General features: G+C 59.1%; 1 protein-coding gene across 1 annotated transcript in view; it reads left to right on the top strand.

Moving 5' to 3' along the window:
- The first annotated feature begins 436 nt into the window (after positions 1-436).
- Positions 437-26,650, top strand: part of LOC138522055 (proteasome subunit beta type-9-like) — a 126,153-nt gene continuing 99,939 nt past the window's right edge. Inside the window, exon 1 of the mRNA XM_069635285.1 lies at positions 437-814. Coding sequence (XP_069491386.1) covers positions 773-814 — 42 coding nt within the window. The 5' untranslated portion in view covers positions 437-772. The remainder of the gene's footprint in view (positions 815-26,650) is intronic.

The following is a 26,650-nucleotide window of genomic DNA, read 5'->3' as shown; positions in this document are numbered from 1 at the left end:
GCTCCTCTGCGTCATCAGTTGCTAGGCGAGCCTTTAGCTTCAGGACCCAGGTTCGCTAGACATGTGCTATTTACACACAGCCAATGGGGGCAAAGCTCTCAATGCGTCATCAGTAGCTAGGGAAAGGTGTAGCGTCAGGACCCAGGTTCGCTGGACTGTGCTTATTACACCCAGCCAATGGTGGCAAAGCTCACAACGCGTCATCAGTAGCTAGGCAAGGGTGTGCCTGTTGAGTCTCTGAAAGTAGAAGAGCATTATCCAATAGAGTTAGAGCTTTCCCAGCATCATGGAGTTGCTAGGCAGCAGAGGACTAATGTCCCGACAACCTCTGTGCGTGCCCTCTGGCGGTGGCAGGCGGTACTGCACTGTGAGCAGCCATGGCCCCAGCTGTCCCCATGTTACTTTCACTTTCACTTTCCCACCTTCCCATCTTCTCGGGCTGCACCGAAGAGCTCAGACCAGAGAGGAGGAGCGCAGACCAGGGAGGAGGAGAGTGCAGCCCAGGGAGGAGAGTGCAGACCAGACAGGAGGAGAGCACAGACCAGACAGGAGGAGAGCACAGATCAGACAGGAGGAGAACGCAGCCCAGACAGGAGGAGAGTGCAGACCAGACAGGGGGAGAGCGCAGACCAAACAGGAGGAGAGTGCAGACCAGACAGGAGGAGAGCACAGACCAGACAGAAGGAGAGCGCAGACCAGACAGGAGGAGAGCGCAGACCAGACAGGAGGAGAGCGCAGACCAGACAGGAGGAGAGCACAGAGCGGGGAGACCATGACTGAGCCCTGGGACACTTCCTGTGAGATCAGGACAGGGGTAAGGAGCCCTGGAGAGGGCACCATGGCTTCCAGGACCCTCCTTTCCCCTTCATTTTTAGTCTAAAAGTGAATGCAGTCCTTTAGAGAATTCACCCCAAGGGGCAGTTTTCTGTGTGTGTTTCCTCCTTTAACCTTCTCCCCCACGCACCTGTCCCTCCTCCTGGGAAGGGATGTCCCTCTTTCTACAGCTTATTGTATTCAGAGAGTACAGTTTAGCTGCGCCCCACCTCAGTGCGCTTTCATTCCCACACCTGAGGCTTGATTGCGTGTGAAACGGACATGGCGCTTTCAGGGTTTTCCCCAGTGAAATTGGCAGTATAATAATAATAACTTGTTTTTTATATAGCGCTTTTATCCAAAGCGCTTTACATAGACATGCTTATTGTACCCCAAAGTCTTGCACTTTGTTTTGGTTTGGGTGGGATGATTTTACTGCTGGCGACAGTGTTCCTTGTTCTTTGCACGGGAAGGCTGCCTGGGTGTTTGAGGGCGATGCTTGTGCCGTGGGTGGTCGCTGCGGGAAGGCTGACTGGGTGTTTGAGGGTGATGCTTGTGCCCTGGGTGGCCGCCGCGGGAAGGCTGCCTGGGTGTTTGAGGGCGATGCTTGTGCCCTGGTTGGTTGCTGCGGGAAGGTTGCCTGGGTGTTTGAGGGCAATGCTTGTGCCCCGGGGGGCCGCCGCGGGAAGGCTGCCTGGGTGTTTGAGGGTGATGCTTGTGCTCTGGGTGGTTCCCGCGGGAAGGCTGCCTGGGTGTTTGAGGGCAATGCTTGTGCCCTGGGTAGTCGCCATGTGAAGGCTGCCTGGGTGTTAGAGGGCGATGCTTGTCCCCTGAGTGGTCCCCGCGGAAAGGCTGTCTGGGGGTTTGAGGGCGATGCTTGTGCCCTGGCTGGCTGCCGCGGGAAGGCTGCCTGGGTGTTTGAGGGTGATGCTTGTGTCCTGGCTGGCTGCTGCGGGAAGGCTGCCTGGGTGTTTGAGGGCAATGCGTGTGCCCTGGGTAGTCACCGCCGGAAGGCTGCCTGGGTGTTTGAGGGCAATGCTTGGGCCCTGGGTAGTCGCCGTGGAAAGGCTGCTTGGGTGTTTGAGGGTGATGGTTGTACCCGGGTGATCCCCGCAGGAAGACTGCCTGTGCTTTTGAGCGCAAGGCTTGTGTCCTGGGTGGTCCCCACGGGAAGGCTGCCTGGGTGTTTGAGGGCGATGCTTGTGCCTAGGGTGGCCGCCGCGGGGAAGGTTGCCTGGGTGTTTGAGGGCGATGCTTGTGCCCTGGGTGGCCGCCGCGGGGAAGGTTGCCTGGGTGCTTGAGGGCGATGCTTGTGCAATGGGGGGGCGCCGCAGGAAGGCTGCCTGGGTGTTTGAGGGGGGTGCTTGTGCCCTGGGTGGTCCCCGCGGGAAAGCTGCCTGGGTGTTTGAGGGCGATGCTTGTGCCCTGGGTGGTCACCACAGGAAGGCTGCCTGGGTATTTGAGTATTTGAGGGCGATGCTTGTGCCCTGGGTGGTCGCCGCAGGAAGGCTGCCTGGGTGTTTAAGGGTGATGCTTTTGCCCTGGGTGATCGACGTGGGAAGGCTGCCTGGGTGTTTGAGGGTAATGCTTGTGCCCTGGGTAGTCGCAGTGGAAAGGCTGCTTGGGTGTTTGAGGGTGATGGTTGTGCCCGGGTGGTCCCTGCAGGAAGGCTGCCAGCGTATTTGAGGGCGATGCTTGTGCCCCGGGTGGTCCCTGCGGGAAGACTGCCTGGGTGTTTGAGGGCAATGCTTGTGTCCTGGGTAGTCGCCGTGGAAAGGCTGCTTGGGTGTTTGAGGGTGATGGTTGTGCCCGGGTGGTCCCCGCAGGAAGGCTGCCTGCGTGTTTGAGGGCGATGCTTGTGCCCTGGGTGGTCGCTGCGGGAAGGCTGCCTGGGTGTTTGAGCGCGATGCTTGTGCCCTGTGTGGCCACCGCGGGAAGGCTGCCTGGATGTTTGAGGGCCATGCCTGTGCCCTGGGTGGCCGCCGCGGGAAGGCTGCCTGGGTGTTTGAGGGCCATGCTTGTGCCCTGGGTGGCCCCCGCGGGAAGGCTGCCTGTGCTTTTGAGGGCAATGCTTGTGCCCTGGGTGGTCCCCACGGGAAGGCTGCCTGGGTGTTTGAGGGCGATGCTTGTGCCCTGGGTGGCCGCCACGGGGAAGGTTGCCTGGGTGTTTGAGGGCGATGCTTGTGCAATGGGGGGGCGCCGCAGGAAGGCTGCCTGGGTGTTTGAGGGGGATGCTTGTGCCCTGGATGGTCCCCGCGGGAAGGCTGCCTGGGTGTTTGAGGGTGATGCTTGTGCCCTGGATGGTCCCCGCGGGAAGGCTGCCTGGGTGTTTGAGGGTGATGCTTTTGCCCTGGGTGGTCGACGTGGGAAGGCTGCCTAGGTGTTTGAGGGTAATGCTTGTGCCCTGGGTAGTCGCAGTGGAAAGGCTGCTTGGGTGTTTGAGGGTGATGGTTGTGCCCGGGTGGTCCCTGCAGGAAGGCTGCCGGTGTGTTTGAGGAGCGATGCTTGTGCCCTGGGTGGTTGCTGTGGGAAGGATGCCTGGGTGTTTGAGGGCCATGCTTGTGCCCTGGGTGGCCGCCGCGGGAAGGCTGCCTGGGTTTTTGAGGGCAATGCTTGTGCCCTGGGTGGTCCCCATGGGAAGGCTGCCTGGGTGTTCGAGGGCGATGCTTGTGCCCTGGATGGCCGCCGCGGGAAGGCTGCCTGGGTGTTTGAGGGTGATGCTTTTGCCCTGGGTGGTCGACGTGGGAAGGCTGCCTGGGTGTTTGAGGGTGATGCTTGTGCCCTGGGTGGCCGCCGCGGGAAGGCTGCCTGGGTGTTTGAGGGCGATGCTTGAGCCCTGGGTGGTCCCAGCGGGAAGGCTGCCTGGATGTTTGTGCCCTGGGTGGTCCCTTTGAGATGGCTGCCTGTGTATTTGAGGGCAATGTTCGGGAAGGCTGCCTCGGTGTTTGAGGGCAATGTTTGTGCTCTGCGTGGTCGCCGTGCCGCCAGCAGGGTGGTTTTTCCGCAGTGTTGTGCATGGTGTTTGTGTTGTGCCCTGGGCGGTTTTTGTGTTAGAAGGAAATGTGCAGAGTTGCTTGTGAGCGTTTGAAAGGCCTTGCCTCTCTGGCAGCTCTGCTACAGCAAAGCGGCCACATGAGGGATGAGCTATCAACATGGTGGTGAGTGGGAGACTAGTGGGCAGAGATGGGTGGACAGCACGTGGTGCCACCCCAGGGGCACCTTCCCGCCCCCACACCTACGATTTCAGGGTCTAGAGGCGCCTGTGGCTGGGCCTGTGCAAGTATCCATTCATTGCAACATTAGGACACTCTGGGGGTCTCTCAGCCACCTAGTGTGGGTGTGCTCTGCTGTGCACGGTGTGCTATGCCCGCAGCTGCCTGTGGAAGGAAGGGGTCTCTCGGCCACCTAGTGTGGGTGTGCTCTGTTGTGCATGGTGTGCTGTGCCCGCAACTGCCCGTGGAAGGAAGGGTTCTCTCGGCCACCCAGTGTGGCTGTGCTCCGCTGTGCACGGTGTGCTGTGCCTGCAGCTGCCCATGGAAGGAAGAGGTCTCTCGGCCACCTAGTGTGGGTGTGCTCTGTTGTGCATGGTATGCTGTGCCCGCAGCTGCCCTTGAAAGGAATGGGTCTCTTGGCCACCCAGTGTGCTCCGCTGTGCACAGTGTGCTATGCCCACCGCTGCCTGTGGAAGGAAGGGGTCTCTCAGACACCCAGTGTGTCTGTGCTCCGCTGGGAACAGTGTGCTGTGCCCGCAGCTGCCTGTGGAAGGAAGGGGTCTCTCGGCCACCCAGTGTAGGTGTGCTCCGCTGTGCACAGTGTGCTGTGCCCTCAGCTTCCCATGGAAGGAAGGGGTCTCTCGGCCACCCAGTGTGGGTGTGCTCCGTTGTGCACAGTGTGCTATGCCTGCAGCTGCCTGTGGAAGGAAGGGGTCTCTCGGCCAGCCAGTGTGGGTGTGCTCCGCTGTGTACAGTGTGCCGTGCCCGCAGCTGCTCTTGGAAGGAATGGGTCTCTCGGCCACCCAGTGTGCTCCCCTGTGCACAGTGCGCGATGCCCGCAGCTGCCCATGGAAGGAAGGGTTCTCTCGGTCACCCAGTGTTGGTGTGCTCCGCTGTGCATGGTGTACTGTGCCCGCAGCTGCCCATGGAAGGAAGGGGTCTCTCGGTCACCCATTGTGGGTGTGCTCCGCTTTGCACGGTGTGCTGTGCCCGCAGCTGCCCGTGGAAAGAAGGGGTCTATCGGCCACCCAGTGTGGGTGTGCTCCGTTGTGCACAGTGTGCTATGCCCTTGCTTGTGCTCTGCTGTGCACGGTGCGCTGTGCCCGCAGCTGCCTGTGGAAGGAAGGGGTCTCTCAGCCACCCAGTGTGGCTGTGCTCCGCTGTGCACAGTGTGCTGTGCCCGCAGCTGCCCATGGAAGGAAGGGGTCTCTCGGCCACCCAGTGTGCTTGAGCTCCGCTGTGCACAGTGTGCTGTGCCCACAGCTTCCCGTGGAAGGAAGGGGTCTCTCGGCCACCCAGTGTGCTCGTGCTCCGCTGTGCACAGTGCGCTATGCCCGCAGCTGCCGTGGAAAGAAGGGGTCTCTCGGCCACCCAGTGTGGGTGTGCTCCGCTGTGCACAGTGTGCTGTGCCTGCAGCTTCCCGTGGAAGGAAGGGTTCTCTCGGCCACCCAGTGTGGGTGTGCTCCGCTGTGCACAGTGTGCTGTGCCCGCAGCTTCCCGGGGAAGGAAGGGGTCTCTCGGCCACCCAGTGTGCTCGTGCTCCGCTGTGCACAGTGTGCTGTGCCCACAGCTGCCCGTGGAAAGAAGGGGTTTCTCGGCCACCCAGTGTGGGTGTGCTTCACTGTGCACAGTGTGCTGTGCCCACAGCTTACCGTGGAAGGAAGGGGTCTCTCAGCCACCCAGTGTGGGTGTGCTCTGCTGTGCACAGCGTGCTATGCCCGCAGCTGCCCATGGAAGGAAGGGGTCTCTCGGCCTCCCAGTGTGGGTGTGCTCCGCTGTGCACAGTGTGCTGTGCCCACAGCTGCCCGTGGAAGGAAGGGGTCTCTCGGCCACCCAGTTTGGGTGTGCTTCACTGTGCACAGTGTGCTGTGCCCGCAGCTGCCCATGGAAGGAAGGGGTCTCTCGGCCACCTAGTGTGGGTGTGCTCTGTTGTGCATGGTGTGCTGTGCCCGCAGCTGCCCTTGGAAGGAATGGGTCTCTCAGCCACCCAGTGTGCTCCGTTGTGCACAGTGTGCTATGCTCACAGCTGCCTGTGGAAGGAAGGGGTTTCTCAGCCACCCAGTGTGTCTGTGCTCCGCTGTGCACAGTGCGATGTGCACAGTGTGCTGTGCCCGCAGCTAACCGTGGAAGGAAGGGGTCTCTCAGCCACCCAGTGTGGGTCTGCTCCAATGTGCACAGTGTGCTGTGCCCTCAGCTTCCCATGGAAGGAAGGGGTCTCTCGGCCACCCAGTGTGGGTGTGCTCCGTTGTGCACAGTGTGCTATGCCCGCAGCTGCCTGTGGAAGGAAGGGGCCTCTCGGCCACCCAGTGTGGGTGTGCTCCGCTGTGCACAGTGTGCTGTGCCCGCAGCTGCTCCTGGAAGGAATGGGTCTCTCGGCCACCCAGTGTGCTCCCCTGTGCACAGTGCACTATGCCCGCAGCTGCCCGTGGAAGGAAGGGTTCTCTCGGTCACCCAGTGTTGGTGTGCTCCACTGTGCATGGTGTGCTGTGCCCGCAGCTGCCCGTGGAAGGAAGGGGTCTCTCGGTCAACCAGTGTGGGTGTGCTCCGCTGTGCACAGTGTGCTGTGCCCGCAGCTGCCCATGGAAGGAAGGGGTCTCTCGGCCACCTAGTGTGGGTGTGCTCTGTTGTGCATGGTGTGCTGTGCCCGCAGCTGCCCTTGGAAGGAATGGGTCTCTCAGCCACCCAGTGTGCTCCGCTGTGCACAGTGTGCTATGCTCACAGCTGCCTGTGGAAGGAAGGGGTTTCTCAGCCACCCAGTGTGTCTGTGCTCCGCTGTGCACAGTGCGATGTGCACAGTGTGCTGTGCCTGCAGCTGCCCGTGGAAGGAAGGGGTCTCTCGGCCACCCAGTGTGGGTCTGCTCCACTGTGCACAGTGTGCTGTGCCCTCAGCTTCCCATGGAAGGAAGGGGTCTCTCGGCCACCCAGTGTGCTCCCCTGTGCACAGTGCACTATGCCCGCAGCTGCCCGTGGAAGGAAGGGTTCTCTCGGTCACCCAGTGTTGGTGTGCTCCACTGTGCATGGTGTGCTGTGCCCGCAGCTGCCCGTGGAAGGAAGGGGTCTCTCGGTCAACCAGTGTGGGTGTGCTCCGCTGTGCACAGTGTGCTGTGCCCGCAGATGCCTGTGGAAGGAAGGGGTCTCTCGGCCACCCAGTGTGCTCGTGCTTCGCTGTGCACAGTGTGCTGTGCCCGCAGCTTCGCGTGGAAGGAAGGTGTCTCTCGGCCACCCAGTGTGGGTGTGCTCCGCTGTGCACAGTGCGCTATGCCCGCAGCTGCCCGTGGAAGGAAGGGGTCTCTCGGCCACCCAGTGGGGGTGTGCTTCGCTGTGCACAGTGTGCTGTACCCGCAGCTTCCCATGGAAGGAAGGGTTCTCTCGGCCACCCAGTGTGGGTGTGCTCCGCTGTGCACAGTGTGCTGTGCCCGCAGCTTCCCGTGGAAGGAAGGGGTCTCTCGGCCACCCAGTGTGCTCGTGCTCCGCTGTGCACAGTGTGCTGTCTGTGCCCACAGCTGCCCGTGGAAGGGGTCTCTCGGCCAACCAGTGTGGGTGTGCTTCACTGTGCACAGTGTGCTGTGCCCGCAGCTTACCGTGGAAGGAAGGGGTCTCTCGGCCACCCAGTGTGGGTGTGCTCTGCTGTGCACAGTGCACTATGCCCGAAGCTGCCCGTGGAAGGAAGGGGTCTCTTGGCCACCCAGTGTGGGTGTGCTCTGCTGTGCACAGTGTGCTGTGCCCACAGCTGCCCGTGGAAGGAAGGGGTCTCTTGGCCACCCAGTGTGGGTGTGCTTCACTGTGCACAGTGTGCTGCGCCTGCAGCTTACTGTGGAAGGAAGGGGTCTCTCGGCCACCCAGTGTGGGGGTGCTCTGCTGTGCACAGTGTGCTGTGCCTGCAGTTGCCCGTGGAAGGAAGGTGTCACAGCATTCGTGTCTCCTTAAGAGACCGACGCCGTGTCACGTGAGTAGCGTCACGTGACGGGGAACGCAAGGGGGAGGGAATGTTCTAGGTTAGTTTATGTTGTGCAGAGAATAAAGAAAGATGTGCGCACAACCTCTGCGTGTCTGTCCTTCTTTCAGTGGCCCATCCGGGCCCAACAACTGGCGACGAGGTGCTCTCCAGGACCGCCGAGTCCTCGTCCTCCATCTTCCGGCAGCGATCCTGCTCGGAAGCACACCGCAGGCACCTCCAGCCTGCTGGCGCCCGCGCCTCATCCCAGGCCCGCCTCCTCCTCCCACAGTCAACGGACCGATCCCGGCCCGCTTTACATTGCCGGCGCGTGTGATCCCAAACCCGCCCTTCTCCTCCTCCTCCTCCACACTGCGACCTGATCTGAGGCCCACCCTCCCTCCTCTGTGCACACACGGCCATGCGAACAATAACACGTACGCCACCGGCGGCCAGTCAGGCCTGAGGCCGCTCTCCTCCTTCTCCTCCATGAACACGTGCAAGCCACGTGCACAGCAGCACGCCTGATCCCAGGCCCATCCATCTACACAGAGGAGCGCATGATCCCAAGCTCAAGCTCTTCTCAATCCAGGGCACACCTCAACTCCATGTGGCCCATCCTCCAGCGTCAACTCCACGCCGGCGAAGACAACTCGTCCAGGGTGCACGTGAAGTGCCGCCACACATCGACTGCACGGTAATCCGACAGCAGTCGCAACCAAGGCCCACCAGACTCCAGCAGACTCTTGAGAAAGGTGGGTGATACCCCGCATCTACAGCCACCACATAAGACAGCAGGGCCAAGCCCATCCACCTGCTGCAACCACAAGGGGCCTGACTCAAGATGACCAACAGTACCACACACCCCACTCACCACCACCATCTCACCATGAGCTCACCCCAAGATCAGCAAGCTCCAACCCCTCCAACTCCTACAGGGAGCACAGCAACCACGGCATGGCGCATGCCCCCCCTTTCTCCATGATGCCACAAGCGGACAGGGGCCCAAGGTGGGTTGAGTGGTTAGAAGACTTTAATATCTTCATAGATGCTGCGGGGGAAGAAAAGTCACCAAGACTACACAGCATGTTTCTAAACCTAGCAGGGAATGACATCAAAGTCCTGTTGAAAACCATCCCAACGGCTGAACAAGCTGACTTCCCAGCACTAATCGCGGCACTGAACAGAAGACTGGTAATTGAGCCCAACAGGGACTATAAAAGGTACATATTGAATCAGTGCACGCAAAGGATCGATGAGACCGTTGACGAATCTACGAATAAAAGGAGTGAACTGCCAATTCCATGCCTTCTCGCTTGATGAGGCCATACGTCTGAGAGTAATAATAATAATAATAATAATAATTTGTCATTTACATAGCGCTACGAACCCTCAGGTATCTGAGCGCTGCTTATTATTATCCACGGTGGGTGTCAAAGCGAGCACTCTACTCGCTGTGCCACTTGACCGGCAAGTAATGTGTATCCCAGACCCTAAAGAAGCAACTCCTCAAAAAACTGATCACCATAGAAGAAGTAAGCCAGATGGCAAGGATTTTAGAAGGGGTGGAAAAACAAGTGACACAGGTAACAGGCACCACTTCGACAAAACAGGACAAGAATGAAATGATAGCGGCAATGCAGGCCAACACCACCAGAACGACGGAGAGAGCCCCCAATCCCAACTATTCAATAACGCTGAGAACCCAACGCCAATGCTACCGCTGTGGGATGGCTTTCCTCACGCAGGGACTTGCCCCGCACTGTCCAAGAGATGTGGCAACTGCGGCAGAGATTGACACTTTCACTCAGTCTGCAGGGAATGCAGACCATTTCCAATGCAAAGACCACCTGTTGCCCCTCAATTCAAAATACCCAACGGAAACCCACAAGCTCAAGCCTACCAAACACAGCCATATTACCAAAACCCAAGAAGGTACGTCAGAGTGGTCGAAGATGTCTACCCGACTGATGAGATCCAAGGAAGTGAAGGATACGAGCAAGTATTCCACATAAGAGATGAATATGATGGACCCCCAACACATCACCATTATGCAGCGGACCTACAAGGTTTCAAACATGAAGTCTATCAGTATGACCAATATCAGCATGACGAATTCGTCAATCTTATCATGAAGAAAGGAGAAGCACGGGAAGCACCCAAGATACCGGTGGATATAGGAGGGAGACAATTCTGTTTCCTAGTCGACTCAGGAGCCACTGTCAACATAATGGGTGACAAGAAGTTTCACCAGATTCCCAACAAACCGGCCCTGATGTCATCCGATTCCAAGATATACCAATGGGGCGCTGCAAACCCCCTGCAAACAATTGGCTCATTCGGTCGTCGTCTCATCCACGACAACCACTCCACCATGACGAGCATTCACGTCATTCGCAGTCTGACCAAAGGAAGATGCCTTCTCAGCTATAGAACCACCTCCTGCCTAGGCCTCAGACACACGCGCGCAAGAAGGTGACAAAATCCACTCGACAGAACCAACACTTGAGACAAGAGAAACCGTGTCCAACGTCCGATCAGGGCCCACATGTACAGACACGATGTCAAAAGACACCATTGTGAAAGAATTCCCTCTCATCTGCAAGGGCCTAGGGAAACTAAAAGGACCCCCATTGAAACTCCATATTGATCCCACTGTCCGACCCGTTCCACAACATCCAAGGAGGGTTGGTTTCCACCTCCAACCCGCAGTGTCAGCTGAACTCGGACAACTCCTGGAAGACGGAATAATCGAACCAGCTACGGGCCCGGCCCCGTGGGTCTCTCCACTGGTCATAGTGCCAAAGGATGGAGGACGACTCAGACTCTGTGTGGACATGCGATTAGCCAACACCAAGATTCAGCGTGAACGACACCCAGGCCCCAGAATTGAGGACATGATTGTTCAACTGAATAAGTCCACTCTCTTCTCCAAAGTAGACCTGAATCAAGGGTACCACCAGATGGTACTTCATCCAGAATCGAGAGGAATCACCACCTTTGCCACGCACGACGGATTATTCCACTATAAGCGTCTAAATTTCGGCATATCTTCAGTGTGGGTGTGCTTCGCTGTGCACAGTGTGCTGTACCCAGGGGGTGTGTGGCTCCTCGGAGCGCGAGGTCTGTGAGCGGTTACGTTAAGGGCTGAGGCCAAGTTTCTGGTATCAAAATGAGGTGCATTTGGAAAGCATGTGTGTGTGTGTGCGTGTGTGTGTGCACATCACAGTGCATCGCAGTGCTTGCCCGGGTGGGCTGGCAGTGTGGGTGGCGGCGCTCACGGCATTCGATGCCGTAGCGCCACCTGAGGGTAATTAGCAGGAATGCATGCTGTGTTTGGGAATCATCTGGTGTGGCAGCTAATTACTATTAATGCCAGAAATTGCAAAGTGGGGGTGCCTTTCACATGTGGAGTCCCTGTTCCTCGAGGCGCTTTGAGCCACTGTAGGGCTTCAGTAAGTTATGGTGCCTCTCGGCTGGGAAAGCACAGCAGCAGTGAGCAGGGCCAGCCTCCCAGAGGTATAAAGGGGCCGCCTCCCAGAGGTATAAAGGGGCCGTGTCAAAGATAACAGAGGTGGGGGTGGGGCGGGGGTGCGGCACGTCCAGGGAAGGGAAGGAAAGGAGGGACGCGGGTATCGGACAACAGGGACTGGTCAGGGCCTTTCAACCCTTTCATATGAAAGGGGCCTGGAGAAGTGGGTACCAGCTACAATGTGGACACCCCCTTTTACCCTGGTACAGATTACCATTGCAATGTGGACACCCCCTTTCACCCTGGCACCGATCACCGAATGTGCGCATTTGCCGCTCCCGTGGAATGTGCGCATTTGCCGCTCCCGTGGAATGTGCGCATTTGCCTCTCCATTGGAATGTGCGCATTTGCCTCTCCATTGGAATGTGCGCATTTGCCGCTCCCGTGGAATGTGCGCATTTGCCGCTCCATTGGAATGTGCGCATTTGCCTCTCCATTGGAATGTGTGCATTTGCCTCTCCATTGGAATGTGCGCATTTGCCGCTCCCGTGGAATGTGCGCATTTGCCGCTCCCGTGGAATGTGCGCATTTGCCGCTCCATTGGAATGTGTGCATTTGCCTCTCCATTGGAATGTGCGCATTTGCCGCTCCCATTGGAATGTGCGCATTTGCCGCTCCCATTGGAATGTGCGCATTTTCTGCTCCCATTGGAATGTGCGCATTTTCCGCTCCCATTGGAATGTGCGCATTTGCCTCTCCATTGGAATGTGCGCATTTGCCGCTCCGTGGAATGTGCGCATTTTCCGCTCCCGTGGAATGTGCGCATTTGCCGCCCCCGTGGAATGTGCGCATTTGCCGCCCCCGTGGAATGTGCGCATTTGCCGCTCCCATTGGAATGTGCGCATTTGCCGCTCCCGTGGAATGTGCGCATTTGCCGCTCCCGTGGAATATGTGCGCATTTGCCGCTCCATTGCAGTGTGCGCATTTGCTGCTCCCGTGGAATGTGCGCATTTGTCTCTCCATTGGAATGTGCGCATTTGCCTCTCCCGTGGAATGTGCGCATTTGCCGCTCCTGTGGAATGTGCGCATTTGCCACTCCCGTGGAATGTGCGCATTTGCCGCTCCATTGGAATGTGCGCATTTGCCACTCCCATTGGAATGTGCGCATTTGCCACTCCCATTGGAATGTGCGCATTTCCGCTCCCATGCTCCCTCGGGCTCCCTGGGGGGGGGGGCTTCAAGAGCTGCAGGGGCATTTTGCGCCCTACTCTTTCCGCTGCCAGGAGCCGTGCTCTGGCCCCCAGACACGATGGGGGTGGGGTGTTCTTCAGTGGGACAGCAAGAGAAGGGACAGTGGCCCCCTAGGGGTTGGAAGGTGTGAGTGTGAAAGGAAATGATATTGTATTTATATGGCGCTCCTGCACCAGTGCATGAAGATGGAGAGCGGGGTTTGGAACATTGCCTTGCGCAGCAGAGCAGGGCTGCATTGCTTGAACTGGGGGGGAGCCGGAGGGGGGTAATGGCACGGGGGCAGGGAGTGCCGCCGGGAGTTTAGATGCCTCACCTTGAGTGCACGGTTGGAAACCTCGGCGCAGGCCCTCATTGTGATGCTTCGCGAACCTCCAGTGGAGGTGCAGTTTAGGAACTGGGGTGCTGCGGTATGGGTCTGATCCTGGCAGCTGGGCAGGGTCGGGGCGGGTAGTAATTGGGTGGGAGGCTGCCTGGAATTGCCAGGTGCTGTGCCAGAAGAGCCTGGGTAGCTGGGCACCACCAGCTGCCAGGAGCTGCTCTCGGCTGCCCGGGGTAAGTGAGGCAGAACACATCCAGCCAGGTGAGGCCCCTGCTGTGCGCTGGGGGTCAAGCTTCAAGCTTTAAACATGAAACAGACTGGCTACGAGTGGGGGCATAACCCCCGCAACGAGAGTGGCGAGTGTTGGGCAAGGAAGTGGCGACGCAGAACGAGTGTCTCCCATCTGTGCATTGCTTGCGGGCCGGGCACGGGCCCCTACACCTCCCGGGGGGAGGGGGGAAGGTTAGCTCACATAGTCGGGTCATTGCAGCGGAGTAACTTTGCTGAGCAGGTTGGGGAGACATGGCACCTAAATGAAAGGGGCCCCGGCCAGAATGAGGGGCAAAAATGCTGATTATCCCCTAGGAGGGGGTGCCCTGCTCCCATTGGGTAGAGGTGCCCTGGGGCGCGGGAGGCGCTGAGCGAGACCATGGGATGTGGGCAGAACCGCTTGCGAGGTTTATATGTAGTGAGGCCTAGTCAGTGGCAGCTGCTGGGAAGTCCAGAAGAAGCTCCACGTGGCAATGCCAGCATTGTGCAAGGGGCTGGTTTCTGAACAATAGGGCATTATTGCAGAAGGACAGGGCATTATGAGAAGCACAGGGGTCACCTGTCGGATATGGGCGGGTACCTGGTTTACTGAACTTGCAGGACGCCCTAAGAAGGTGAGGGCGTGAATAGTAGGACAGGAGAGGAAACCCCTTCTTCCTGTGGCGGTAACTCAGGCGATCGAGCAGTGGCTAAACTAACCGCCCCGGTAACCTAACAGCGGGGGCCCGTAAAGAGGAGGGGGTAACCTAACAGCGGGGCCCGTAAAGAGGAGGGGGTAACCTAACAGCGGGGACCCGTAAAGAGGAGGGGGTAACCTAACAGCGGGGCCCGTACGGTATAAAGAGGAGGGGGTAACCTAACAGCGGGGCCCGTACGGTATACAGAGGAGGGGGTAACCTAACAGCGGGGGCTGCACGGTATAAAGAGGAGGGGGTAACCTAACAGCGGGGGCCGTACGGTATAAAGAGGAGGGGGTAACCTAACAGCGGGGGTAACCTTACAGCGGGGGCCCGTACGGTATAAAGAGGAGGGGGTAACCTAACAGCGGGGGCCGTACGGTATAAAGAGGATGGGGTAACCTAACAGCGGGGGCCCGTACGGTATAAAGAGGAGGGGGTAACCTAACAGCGGGGCCCATACGGTATAAAGAGGAGGGGGTAACCTAACAGCGGGGCCCGTACGGTATAAAGAGGAGGGGGTAACCTAACAGCGGGGGCCCATACGGTATAAAGAGGAGGGGGTAACCTAACAGCGGGGGCCCATACGGTATAAAGAGGAGGGGGTAACCTAACAGCAGGGCCCGTACGGTACAAAGAGGAGGAGGTAACCTAACAGCGCGGGGCCCGTACGGTACAAAGAGGAGGGGGTAACCTAACAGCGGGGCCCGTACGGTACAAAGAGGAGGGGGTAACCTAACAGCGGGGCCCGTACGGTACAAAGAGGAGGGGGTAACCTAACAGCGGGGGCCCATACGGTATAAAGAGGAGGGGGTAACCTAACAGCGGGGTCCGCTGTACAGTATAAAGAGGAGGGGGTAACCTAACAGCGGGGGCCCGTACGGTATAAAGACGAGGGGGTAACCTAACAGCGGGGCCCGTACGGTATAAAGAGGAAGGGGTAACCTAACAGCGGGGCCCGTACGGTACAAAGAGGAGGTGGTAACCTAACAGCGGGGCCCGTACGGTATAAAGAGGAGGGGGTAACCTAACAGCGGGGCCCGTACGGTATAATGAGGACGGGGTAACCTAACAGCGGGGGCCCGTACGGTATAAAGAGGAGGGGGTAACCTAACAGCGGGGGCCCGTACGGTATAAAGAGGAGAGGTAACCTAGCAGTGGGGCCCGTACGGTATAAAGAGGAGGGGGTAACCTAACAGCGGGGCCCGTACGGTATAAAGAGGAAGGGGTAACCTAACCGCGGGGGCCCGTACGGTACAAAGAGGAGGGGGTAACCTAACAGCTGTGGCCGTACGGTATAAAGAGGAGGGTGTAACCTAACAGCGGGGCCCGTACGGGATAAAGAGGAGGGGGTAACCTAACAGCGGGGGCCGTACGGTATAAAGAGGAGGGGGTAACCTAACAGTGGGGCCCGTACGGTATAAAGAGGAGAGGTAACCTAGCAGTGGGGCCCGTACGGTATAAAGAGGAGGGGGTAACCTAACAGTGGGGCCCGTACGGTATAAAGAGGAGAGGTAACCTAGCAGTGGGGCCCGTACGGTATAAAGAGGAAGGGGTAACCTAACCGCGGGGGCCCGTACGGTACAAAGAGGAGGGGGTAACCTAACAGCGGGGCCCGTACGGTATACAGAGGAGGGGGTAACCTAACAGCGGGGGCTGCACGGTATAAAGAGGAGGGGGTAACCTAACAGCGGGGCCCTTACAGTATAAAGAGGGGGTAACCTAACAGCGGGGGCCGTACGGTATAAAGAGGAGGGGGTAACCTAACAGCGGGGCCCGTACGGTATAAAGAGGAGGGGGTAACCTAACAGCGGGGGCTGCACAGTATAAAGAGGAGGGGGTAACCTAACAGCGGGGGCCGTACGGTATAAAGATGAGGGGGTAACCTAACAGCGGGGCCCGTACGGTATAAAGAGGAGGGGGTAACCTAACAGCGGGGGCCCGTACGGTATAAAGAAGAGGGGGTAACCTAACAGCGGGGGCCCGTACGGTATAAAGAGGAGGGGGTAACCTAACAGCGGGGGCTTCACGGTATAAAGAGGAGGGGGTAACCTAACAGTGGGGCCCGTACGGTATAAAGAGGAGGGGGTAACCTAACAGCGGGGGCCCGTACAATATAAAGAGGAGGGGGTAACCTAACAGCGGGGGCCCGTACGGTATAAAGAGGAGGGGGTAACCTAACAGCGGGGGTCTGTACGGTATAAAGAGGAGGGGGTAACCTAACAGCGGGGGCCCGTACGATATAAAGAGGAGGGGGTAACCTAACAGCGGGGGCCCGTACGGTATAAAGAGGAGGGGGTAACCTAACAGCGGGGGTCTGTACGGTATAAAGAGGAGGAGGTAACCTAACAGCGGGGGCCCGTACGGTATAAAGAGGAGGGGGTAACCTAACAGCAGGGGCCGTACGGTATAAAGAGGAGGGGGTAACCTAACAGCGGGGCCCGTACGGTATAAAGAGGAGGGGGTAACCTAACGGCGGGGGTCCTGTATGGTATAAAGAGGAGGGGGTAACCTAACAGCAGGGCCCCGTACGGTATAAAGAGGAGGGGGTAACCTAACGGCGGGGGCCCGTACGGTATAAAGAGGAGGGGGTAACCTAACAGCGGGGCCCGTACGGTATACAGAGGAGGGGGTAACCTAACAGCGGGGGCTGCACGGTATAAAGAGGAGGGGGTAACCTAACAGCGGGGGCCGTACGGTATAAAGAGGAGGGGGTAACCTAACAGCGGGGGCCGTACGGTATAAAGAGGAAGGGGTAACCTAACCGCGGGGGCCCGTACGGTACAAAGAGGAGGGGGTAACCTAACAGCGGGGCCCGTACGGTATACAGAGGAGGGGGTAACCTAACAGCGGGGGCTGCACGGTATAAAGAGGAGGGGGTAACCTAACAGCGGGGCCCTTACAGTATAAAGAGGGGGTAACCTAACAGCGGGGGCCATACGGTATAAAGAGGAGGGGGTAACCTAACAGCGGGGCCCGTACGGTATAAAGAGGAGGGGGTAACCTAACAGCGGGGGATGCACAGTATAAAGAGGAGGGGGTAACCTAACAGCGGGGGCCGTACGGTATAAAGATGAGGGGGTAACCTAACAGCGGGGGCCCGTACGGTATAAAGAGGAGGGGGTAACCTAACAGCGGGGGCCCGTACGGTATAAAGAGGAGGGGGTAACCTAACAGCGGGGGCTGCACGGTATAAAGAGGAGGGGGTAACCTAACGGTGGGGCCCGTACGGTATAAAGAGGAGGGGGTAACCTAACAGCGGGGGCCCGTACGATATAAAGAGGAGGGGGTAACCTAACAGCGGGGGCCCGTACGGTATAAAGAGGAGGGGGTAACCTAACAGCGGGGGTCTGTACGGTATAAAGAGGAGGGGGTAACCTAACAGCGGGGGCCCGTACGATATAAAGAGGAGGGGGTAACCTAACAGCGGGGGCCCGTACGGTATAAAGAGGAGGGGGTAACCTAACAGCGGGGGTCTGTACGGTATAAAGAGGAGGGGGTAACCTAACAGCGGGGGCCCGTACGGTATAAAGAGGAGGGGGTAACCTAACAGCAGGGGCCGTACGGTATAAAGAGGAGGGGGTAACCTAACAGCGGGGCCCGTACGGTATAAAGAGGAGGGGGTAACCTAACGGCGGGGGTCCTGTACGGTATAAAGAGGAGGGGGTAACCTAACAGCAGGGGCCCGTACGGTATAAAGAGGAGGGGGTAACCTAACGGCGGGGGCCCGTACGGTATAAAGAGGAGGGGGTAACCTAACAGCGGGGGCCCGTACGGTATTAAAAGGAGGGGGTAACCTAACGGCGGGGGCCCGTATGGTATAAAGAGGAGGGGGTAACCTAACAGCGGGGGCTGCATGGTATAAAGAGGAGGGGGTAACCTAACAGCGGGGCCCGTAACCTAACAGCAGGGGCCCGTATGGTATAAAGAGGAGGGGGTAACCTAACAGCGGGGCCCGTACGGTATAAAGAGGAGGGGGTAACCTAACGGCGGGGGTCCCATACGGTATAAAGAGGAGGGGGTAACCTAACAGCGGGGGCCCGTACGGTATAAAGAGGAGGGGGTAACCTAACAGCGGGGGCTGCACGGTATAAAGAGGAGGGGGTAACCTAACAGCGGGGGCCCGTACGGTATAAAGAGGAGGGGGTAACCTAACAGCGGGGCCCGTACGGTATAAAGAGGAGGGGGTAACCTAACAGCGGGGGCTGCACGGTATAAAGAGGAGGGGGTAACCCAACAGTGGGGCCCGTACGGTATAAAGAGGAGGGGGTAACCTAACAGCGGGGGCCCGTACGGTATAAAGAGGAGGGGGTAACCTAACAGCGGGGGCCCGTACGGTATAAAGAGGAGGGGGTAACCTAACAGCGGGGCTGCACGGTATAAAGAGGAGGGGGTAACCTAACAGCGGGGGCTCCACGGTATAAAGAGGAGGGGGTAACCTAACAGCGGGGGCCCGTACGGTATAAAGAGGAGGGGGTAACCTAACAGTGGGGCCTGTACGGTATAAAGAGGAGGGGGTAACCTAACAGTGGGGGCCCATACAGTATAAAGAGGAGGGGGTAACCTAACAGCAGGGCCCGTACGGTACAAAGCGGAGGGGGTAACCTAACAGCGGGGCCCGTACAGTATAAAGAGGAGGGGGTAACCTAACAGCGGGGGCCCGTACGGTATAAAGAAGAGGGGGTAACCTAACAGCGGGGCCCGTACGGTATAAAGAGGAGGGGGTAACCTAACAGCGGGGGCCTGTACTGTATAAAGAGGAGGGGGTAACTTAATGGTGGGGGTCCCGTACGGTATAAAGAGGAGGGGGTAACCTAACAGCGGGGCCCGTACGGTACAAAGAGGAGGGGGTAACCTAACAGCGGGGGCTGCACGGTATAAAGAGGAGGGGTAACCTAACAGCGGGGCCCGTACGGTATAAAGAGGAGGGGGTAACCTAACGGCGGGGTTCCTGTACGGTATACAGAGGAGGGGGTAACCTAACAGCGGGGGCCCGTACGGTATAAAGAGGAGGGGGTAACCTAACTGCGGGGCCCGTACGGTATAAAGAGGAGGGGGTAACCTAACTGCGGGGCCCGTACGGTATAAAGAGGAGGGGGTAACTTAACGGTGGGGGTCCCGTACGGTATAAAGAGGAGGGGGTAACCTAACAGCGGGGCCCGTACGGTACGAAGAGGAGGGGGTAACCTAACATCGGGGGCCTGTACGGTATAAAGAGGAGGGGGTAACCTAACAGCGGGGGCCCGTATGGTATAAAGAGGAGGGGTAACCTAACAGCGGGGGCCCGTACGGTATAAAGAGGAGGTGGTAACCTAACTGCGGGGCCCGTACGGTATAAAGAGGAGGGGGTAACTTAACGGTGGGGGTCCCATACGGTATAAAGAGGAGGGGGCAACCTAACAGCAGGGCCCGTACGGTACAAAGAGGAGGGGGTAACCTAACGGCGGGGGCCCGTACGGTATAAAGAGGAGGGGGTAACGTAACAGCGGGGGCCCGTAAAGAGGAGGGGGTAACCTAACAGCGGGGGCCCGTACGGTATAAAGAGGAGGGGGTAACCTAACAGCAGGGGCCTGTACGGTATAAAGAGGAGGGGGTAACCTAACAGCGGGGGCCCGTATGGTATAAAGAGGAGGGGGTAACCTAACAGCGGGGCCCGTACGGTATAAAGAGGAGGGGGTAACCTAACAGCAGGGGCCTGTACGGTATAAAGAGGAGGGGGTAACCTAACGGCGGGGGCCCGTACGGTATAAAGAGGAGGGGGTAACCTAACAGCGGGGGCCCGTACGGTATAAAGAGGAGGGGGTAACCTAACAGCGGGGGCCCGTACGGTATAAAGAGGAGGGGGTAACCTAACAGCGGGGCCCGTACGGTATAAAGAGGAAGGGGTAACCTAACAGCGGGGCCTGTACTGTATAAAGAGGAGGGGGTAACCTAACAGCGGGGGCCCGTACGGTATAAAGAGGAGGGGGTAACCTAACAGCGGGGGCCTGTACGGTATAAAGAGGAGGGGGTAACCTAACTGCGGGGCCTGTACTGTATAAAGAGGAGGGGGTAACCTAACAGCGGGGGCCCGTACGGTATAAAGAGGAGGGGGTAACTTAACGGTGGGGGTCCCGTACGGTATAAAGAGGAGGGGGTAACCTAACAGCGGGGGCCCGTACGGTATAAAGAGGAGGGGGGTAACTTAACGGTGGGGGTCCCGTACGGTATAAAGAGGAGGGGGTAACCTAACAGCGGGGGCCCGTACGGTATAAAGAGGAGGGGGTAACTTAACGGTGGGGGTCCCGTACGGTATAAAGAGGAGGGGGTAACCTAACAGCGGGGGCCCGTACGGTATAAAGAGGAGGGGGTAACTTAACGGTGGGGGTCCCGTACGGTATAAAGAGGAGGGGGTAACCTAACAGCGGGGGCCCGTACGGTATAAAGAGGAGGGGGTAATTTAACGGTGGGGGTCCCGTACGGTATAAAGAGGAGGGGGTAACCTAACAGCGGGGGCCCGTACGGTATAAAGAGGAGGGGGTAACTTAACGGTGGGGGTCCCGTACGGTATAAAGAGGAGGGGGTAACCTAACAGCGGGGGCCCGTACGGTATAAAGAGGAGGGGGTAACTTAACGGTGGGGGTCCCGTACGGTATAAAGAGGAGGGGGTAACCTAACAGCGGGGCCCGTACGGTACAAAGAGGAGGGGGTAACCTAACAGCGGGGCCCATACTGTATAAAGAGGAGGGGGTAACCTAACAGCGGGGCCCGTACGGTACAAAGAGGAGGGGGTAACCTAACAGCGGGACCCGTACGGTATAAAGAGGAGGGGGTAACCTAACAGTGGGGCCCGTACGGTATAAAGAGGAAGGGGTAACCTAACAGTGGGGCCCGTACGGTATAAAGAGGAGGGGGTAACCTAACAGCGGGGGCTGCACGGTATAAAGAGGAGGGGGTAACCTAACAGCGGGGGCCGTACAGTATAAAGAGGAAGGGGTAACCTAACAGTGGGGCCCGTACGGTATAAAGAGGAGGGGGTAACCTAACAGCGGGGGCCCGTACGGTATAAAGAGGAGGGGGTAACCTAACAGCGGGGCCCGTACGGTATACAGAGGAGGGGGTAACCTAACAGCGGGGGCCCGTACGGTATAAAGAGGAGGGGGTAACCTAACAGCGGGACCCGTACGGTATAAAGAGGAGGGGTAACCTAACAGTGGGGCCCGTACGGTATAAAGAGGAGGGGGTAACCTAACAGCGGGGCCCGTACGGTATACAGAGGAGGGGGTAACCTAACAGCGGGGGCCCGTACGGTATAAAGAGGAGGGGGTAACCTAACAGCGGGGGCCCGTACGGTATAAAGAGGAGGGGGTAACCTAACAGTGGGGGCCCGTACGGTATAAAGAGGTGGGGGTAACCTAACAGCGGGGGCCCGTACGGTATAAAGAGGAGGGGGTAACCTAACAGCGGGGGCCCGTACGGTATAAATAGGAGGGGGTAACCTAACAGCGGGGGCTGCACGGTATAAAGAGGAGGGGGTAACCTAACAGCGGGGCCCGTACGGTATAAAGAGGAGGGGGTAACCTAACAGCGGGGCCCGTACGGTATAAAGAGGAGGGGGTAACCTAACAGCGGGGCCCGTACGGTATAAAGAGGAGGGGGTAACCTAACAGCGGGGCCCGTACGGTATAAAGAGGAGGGGGTAACCTAACAGCGGGCCCGTACGGTATAAAGAGGAGGGGGTAACCTAACAGCGGGGGCTGCACGGTATAAAGAGGAGGGGGTAACCTAACAGCGGGGGCCCGTACGGTATAAAGAGGAGGGGGTAACCTAACAGCGGGGGCCCGTACGGTATAAAGAGGAGGGGGTAACCTAACAGCGGGGGCCCGTACGGTATAAAGAGGAGGGGGTAACCTAACAGCGGGGGCTGCACGGTATAAAGAGGAGGGGGTAACCTAACAGCGGGGGCCGTACGGTATAAAGAGGAGGGTGTAACCTAACAGCGGGGGCTGCACGGTATAAAGAGGAAGGGGTAACCTAACAGCGGGGGCCCGTACGGTATAAAGAGGAGGGGGTAACCTAACAGCGGGGGCCGTACGGTATAAAGAGGAGGGGGTAACCTAACAGCGGGGCCCGTACGGTATAAAGAGGAGGGGGTAACCTAACAGCGGGGACCCGTACGGTATAAAGAGGAGGGGGTAACCTAACAGCAGGGGCCATACGGTATAAAGAGGAGGGGGTAACCTAACAGCGGGGGCCCGTACGGTATAAAGAGGAGGGGGTAACCTAACAGCGGGGGCTTCACGGTATAAAGAGGAGGGGGTAACCTAACAGCGGGGGCCCGTACGGTATAAAGAGGAGGGGGTAACCTAACAGCGGGGCCCGTACGGTATAAAGAGGAGGGGGTAACCCAACAGTGGGGCCCATACGGTATAAAGAGGAGGGGGTAACCTAACAGCGGGGCCCGTACGGTATAAAGAGGAGGGGGTAACCTAACAGCAGGGGCCATACGGTATAAAGAGGAGGGGGTAACCTAACAGCGGGGCCCGTACGGTATAAAGAGGAGGGGGTAACCTAACAGCAGGGGCCATACGGTATAAAGAGGAGGGGGTAACCTAACAGCGGGGCCCGTACGGTATAAAGAGGAGGGGGTAACCCAACAGTGGGGCCCATACGGTATAAAGAGGAGGGGGTAACCTAACAGCGGGGCCCGTACGGTATAAAGAGGAGGGGGTAACCTAACAGCGGGGGCCCGTACGGTATAAAGAGGAGGGGGTAACCTAACAGCGGGGGCCCGTACGGTATAAAGAGGAGGGGGTAACCTAACAGCGGGGCCCGTACGGTATAAAGAGGAGGGGGTAACCTAACAGCGGGGGCCATACGGTATAAAGAGGAGGGGGTAACCTAACAGCGGGGGCTGCACGGTATAAAGAGGAGGGGGTAACCTAACAGCGGGGGCCCATACGGTATAAAGAGGAGGGGGTAACCTAACAGCGGGGGCCCATACGGTATAAAGAGGAGGGGGTAACCTAACAGCGGGGCCCGTACAGTATAAAGAGGAGGGGGTAACCTAACAGCGGGGGCCCGTACAGTATAAAGAGGGGGTAACCTAACAGCGGGGGCCCGTACAGATAAAGAGGGGGTAACCTAACAGCGGGGGCCCGTACGGTATAAAGAGGAGGGGGTAACCTAACAGTGGGGCCTGTACAGTATAAAGAGGAAGGGGTAACCTAACAGTGGGGCCCGTAGGGTATAAAGAGGAGGGGGTAACCTAACAGCGGGGGCCCGTACGGTATAAAGAGGAGGGGGTAACCTAACAGTGGGGCCTGCACAGTATAAAGAGGAAGGGGTAACCTAACAGTGGGGCCCGTACGGTATAAAGAGGAGGGGGTAACCTAACAGCGGGGGCCCGTACGGTATAAAGAGGAGGGGGTAACCTAACAGCGGGGGCCCGTACGGTATAAAGAGGAAGGGGTAACCTAACAGTGGGGCCCGTACGGTATAAAGAGGAGGGGGTAACCTAACAGCAGGGGCCGTACGGTATAAAGAGGAGGGGGTAACCTAACAGCGGGGGTCTGTACGGTATAAAGAGGAGGGGGTAACCTAACAGCGGGGGTCTGTACGGTATAAAGAGGAGGGGGTAACCTAACAGCGGGGGCTGCACGGTATAAAGAGGAGGGGGTAACCTAACAGCGGGGCCCGTACGGTATAAAGAGGAGGGGGTAACCTAACAGTGGGGCTGTAGGGTATAAAGAGGAGGGGGTAACCTAACAGCGGGGGCTGCACGGTATAAAGAGGAGGGGGTAACCTAACAGCGGGGCCCGTACGGTATAAAGAGGGGGTAACCTAACAGCGGGGGCCGTACGGTATAAAGAGGAGGGGGTAACCCAACAGCGGGGGCCCGTACAGTATAAAGAGGAGGGGGTAACCCAACGGCGGGGTCCCGTACGGTATAAAGAGGAGAGGGTAACCTAACAGCGGGGCCCATACAGTATAAAGAGGAGGGGGTAACCCAACAGCAGGGGCCCATACAGTATAAAGAGGAGGGGGTAACCCAACGGCGGGGGCCTGTACGGTATAAAGAGGAGGGGCACCCCCCACGGGCATCAGATTCTAGCTTGGAAAGCAGAACGGCGCCCCCTGTAGCCCATCAGTGGCGCCCCCTGCAGCCCATCAGCGGCGCCCCCTGTAGCCCATCAGCGGCGCCCCCTGCAGCCCATCAGCGGCGCCCCCTGCAGCCCATCAGCGGCGCCCCCTGCAGCCCATCAGCGGCGCCCCCTGCAGCCCAGCAGCGGCGCCCCCTGTAGCCCAGCAGCGGCGCCGGCCAATGTGTGTTGCCCAGAGCGAGGCTCTGGGAGGTTCGGGGGCGGCACTCCCTGCAGCCCAGCAGCGGCACTCCCTGCAGCCCATCAGCGGCGCCGGCCAATGTGTGTTGCCCAGACCCGGGCTCTGGGAGGTTCGGGGGCGGCACTCCCTGCTGCCCATCAGCGGCGCCGGCCAGTGTGTGTTGCCCAGACCGAGGCTCTGGGAGGTTCGGGGACGGCACTCCCTGCAGCCCATCAGTGGCGCCCCCTGCAGCCCAGCAGCGGCGCCCCCTGCAGCCCATCAGCGGCGCCCCCTGCAGCCCATCAGCGGCGCCCCCTGCAGCCCATCAGCGGCGCCCCCTGCAGCCCAGCAGCGGCGCCCCCTGTAGCCCAGCAGCGGCGCCCCCTGTAGCCCAGCAGCGGCGCCGGCCAATGTGTGTTGCCCAGAGCGAGGCTCTGGGAGGTTCGGGGGCGGCACTCCCTGCAGCCCAGCAGCGGCACTCCCTGCAGCCCATCAGCGGCGCCGGCCAATGTGTGTTGCCCAGACCCGGGCTCTGGGAGGTTCGGGGGCGGCACTCCCTGCTGCCCATCAGCGGCGCCGGCCAGTGTGTGTTGCCCAGACCGAGGCTCTGGGAGGGCACTCCCTGCTGCCCATCAGCGGCGCCGGCCAGTGTGTGTTGCCCAGACCGAGGCTCTGGGAGGTTCGGGGACGGCACTCCCTGCTGCCCATCAGCGGCGCCGGCCAATGTGTGTTGCCCAGACCGGGGCTCTGGGAGGTTCGGGGGCGGCACTCCCTGCAGCCCAGCAGCGGCGCCCCCTGCAGCCCAGCAGCGGCACTCCCTGCAGCCCATCAGCGGCGCCGGCCAATGTGTGTTGCCCAGACCCGGGCTCTGGGAGGTTCGGGGGCGGCACTCCCTGCTGCCCATCAGCGGCGCCGGCCAGTGTGTGTTGCCCAGACCGAGGCTCTGGGAGGTTCGGGGACGGCACTCCCTGCAGCCCATCAGTGGCGCCCCCTGCAGCCCAGCAGCGGCGCCCCCTGTAGCCCAGCAGCGGCGCCCCCTGCAGCCCATCAGCGGCGCCCCCTGTAGCCCATCAGCGGCGCCCCCTGCAGCCCATCAGCGGCGCCCCCTGCAGCCCATCAGCGGCGCCCCCTGCAGCCCATCAGCGGCGCCCCCTGTAGCCCAGCAGCGGCGCCCCCTGTAGCCCAGCAGCGGCGCCGGCCAATGTGTGTTGCCCAGAGCGAGGCTCTGGGAGGTTCGGGGGCGGCACTCCCTGCAGCCCAGCAGCGGCACTCCCTGCAGCCCATCAGCGGCGCCGGCCAATGTGTGTTGCCCAGACCCGGGCTCTGGGAGGTTCGGGGGCGGCACTCCCTGCTGCCCATCAGCGGCGCCGGCCAGTGTGTGTTGCCCAGACCGAGGCTCTGGGAGGTTCGGGGACGGCACTCCCTGCTGCCCATCAGCGGCGCCGGCCAGTGTGTGTTGCCCAGACCGAGGCTCTGGGAGGTTCGGGGACGGCACTCCCTGCTGCCCATCAGCGGCGCCGGCCAATGTGTGTTGCCCAGACCGGGACTCTGGGAGGTTCGGGGGCGGCACTCCCTGCAGCCCAGCAGCGGCGCCCCCTGCAGCCCAGCAGCGGCACTCCCTGCAGCCCATCAGCGGCGCCGGCCAATGTGTGTTGCCCAGACCCGGGCTCTGGGAGGTTCGGGGGCGGCACTCCCTGCTGCCCATCAGCGGCGCCGGCCAGTGTGTGTTGCCCAGACCGGGGCTCTGGGAGGTTCGGGGAGCGGTGGCCTAAGTATGCTGGAAAGGAATGGATAAGTAAAAGAGAGCTGGCTGGATATAAATGAAGGAGCAGGGAAAGGTGAAAAGGGGGTGCCAAAGAATGGATAAGTCAAAGAGAGCCGACTGGAAATAAAGGAAGGAGCAGAGAAAGGTGAAAAGGGGGGTGTCAAGGAATGGATAAGGAAAAGAGAGCTGGCTGGAAATAAATGAAGGAGCAGAGAAAGGTGAAAAGGGGGGTGCCAAGGAAGGTGTACACAGAAAGCTGCTGCCGATCACCTGGGACTGTAATAATGTGATAGTGTGAAATGTTTATAAATAAACTACAGCCTTGTTATGCCACAAAGGAGGAAAACGGGTCTGGCCTCAGTTATTTAGCCAAGGGGGGGGCACAACAGGATATTGTGTGTCTTGACAGGTGGGGGGCGATCAGTACGCGACATGCCCATGTCAGGGGCGCGACAGCAACAGCCTGAGAAACCTCTCACCCCAGAGAGCACAGTAGTTACATTTAAAAAAATCCTTAACAGTCCACAGAAGCAACCCGGAAGAGGAAAGAAGCCTGCCTTATTAATCTATTTGTTTCTTTTTCTGTTAACTAAATCATATATTATTTTTAAAATTTGTGCAACGCTTGTTTTATA

Source organism: Ambystoma mexicanum, chromosome 13 (assembly GCF_040938575.1).
Source record: "Ambystoma mexicanum isolate Mex_15411 chromosome 13, UKY_AmexF1_1, whole genome shotgun sequence".
Lineage (NCBI taxonomy): Eukaryota > Metazoa > Chordata > Amphibia > Caudata > Ambystomatidae > Ambystoma > Ambystoma mexicanum.
Note: the sequence above shows the minus strand (reverse complement) of the source record. Positions and strands in the feature narration are given on the sequence as shown.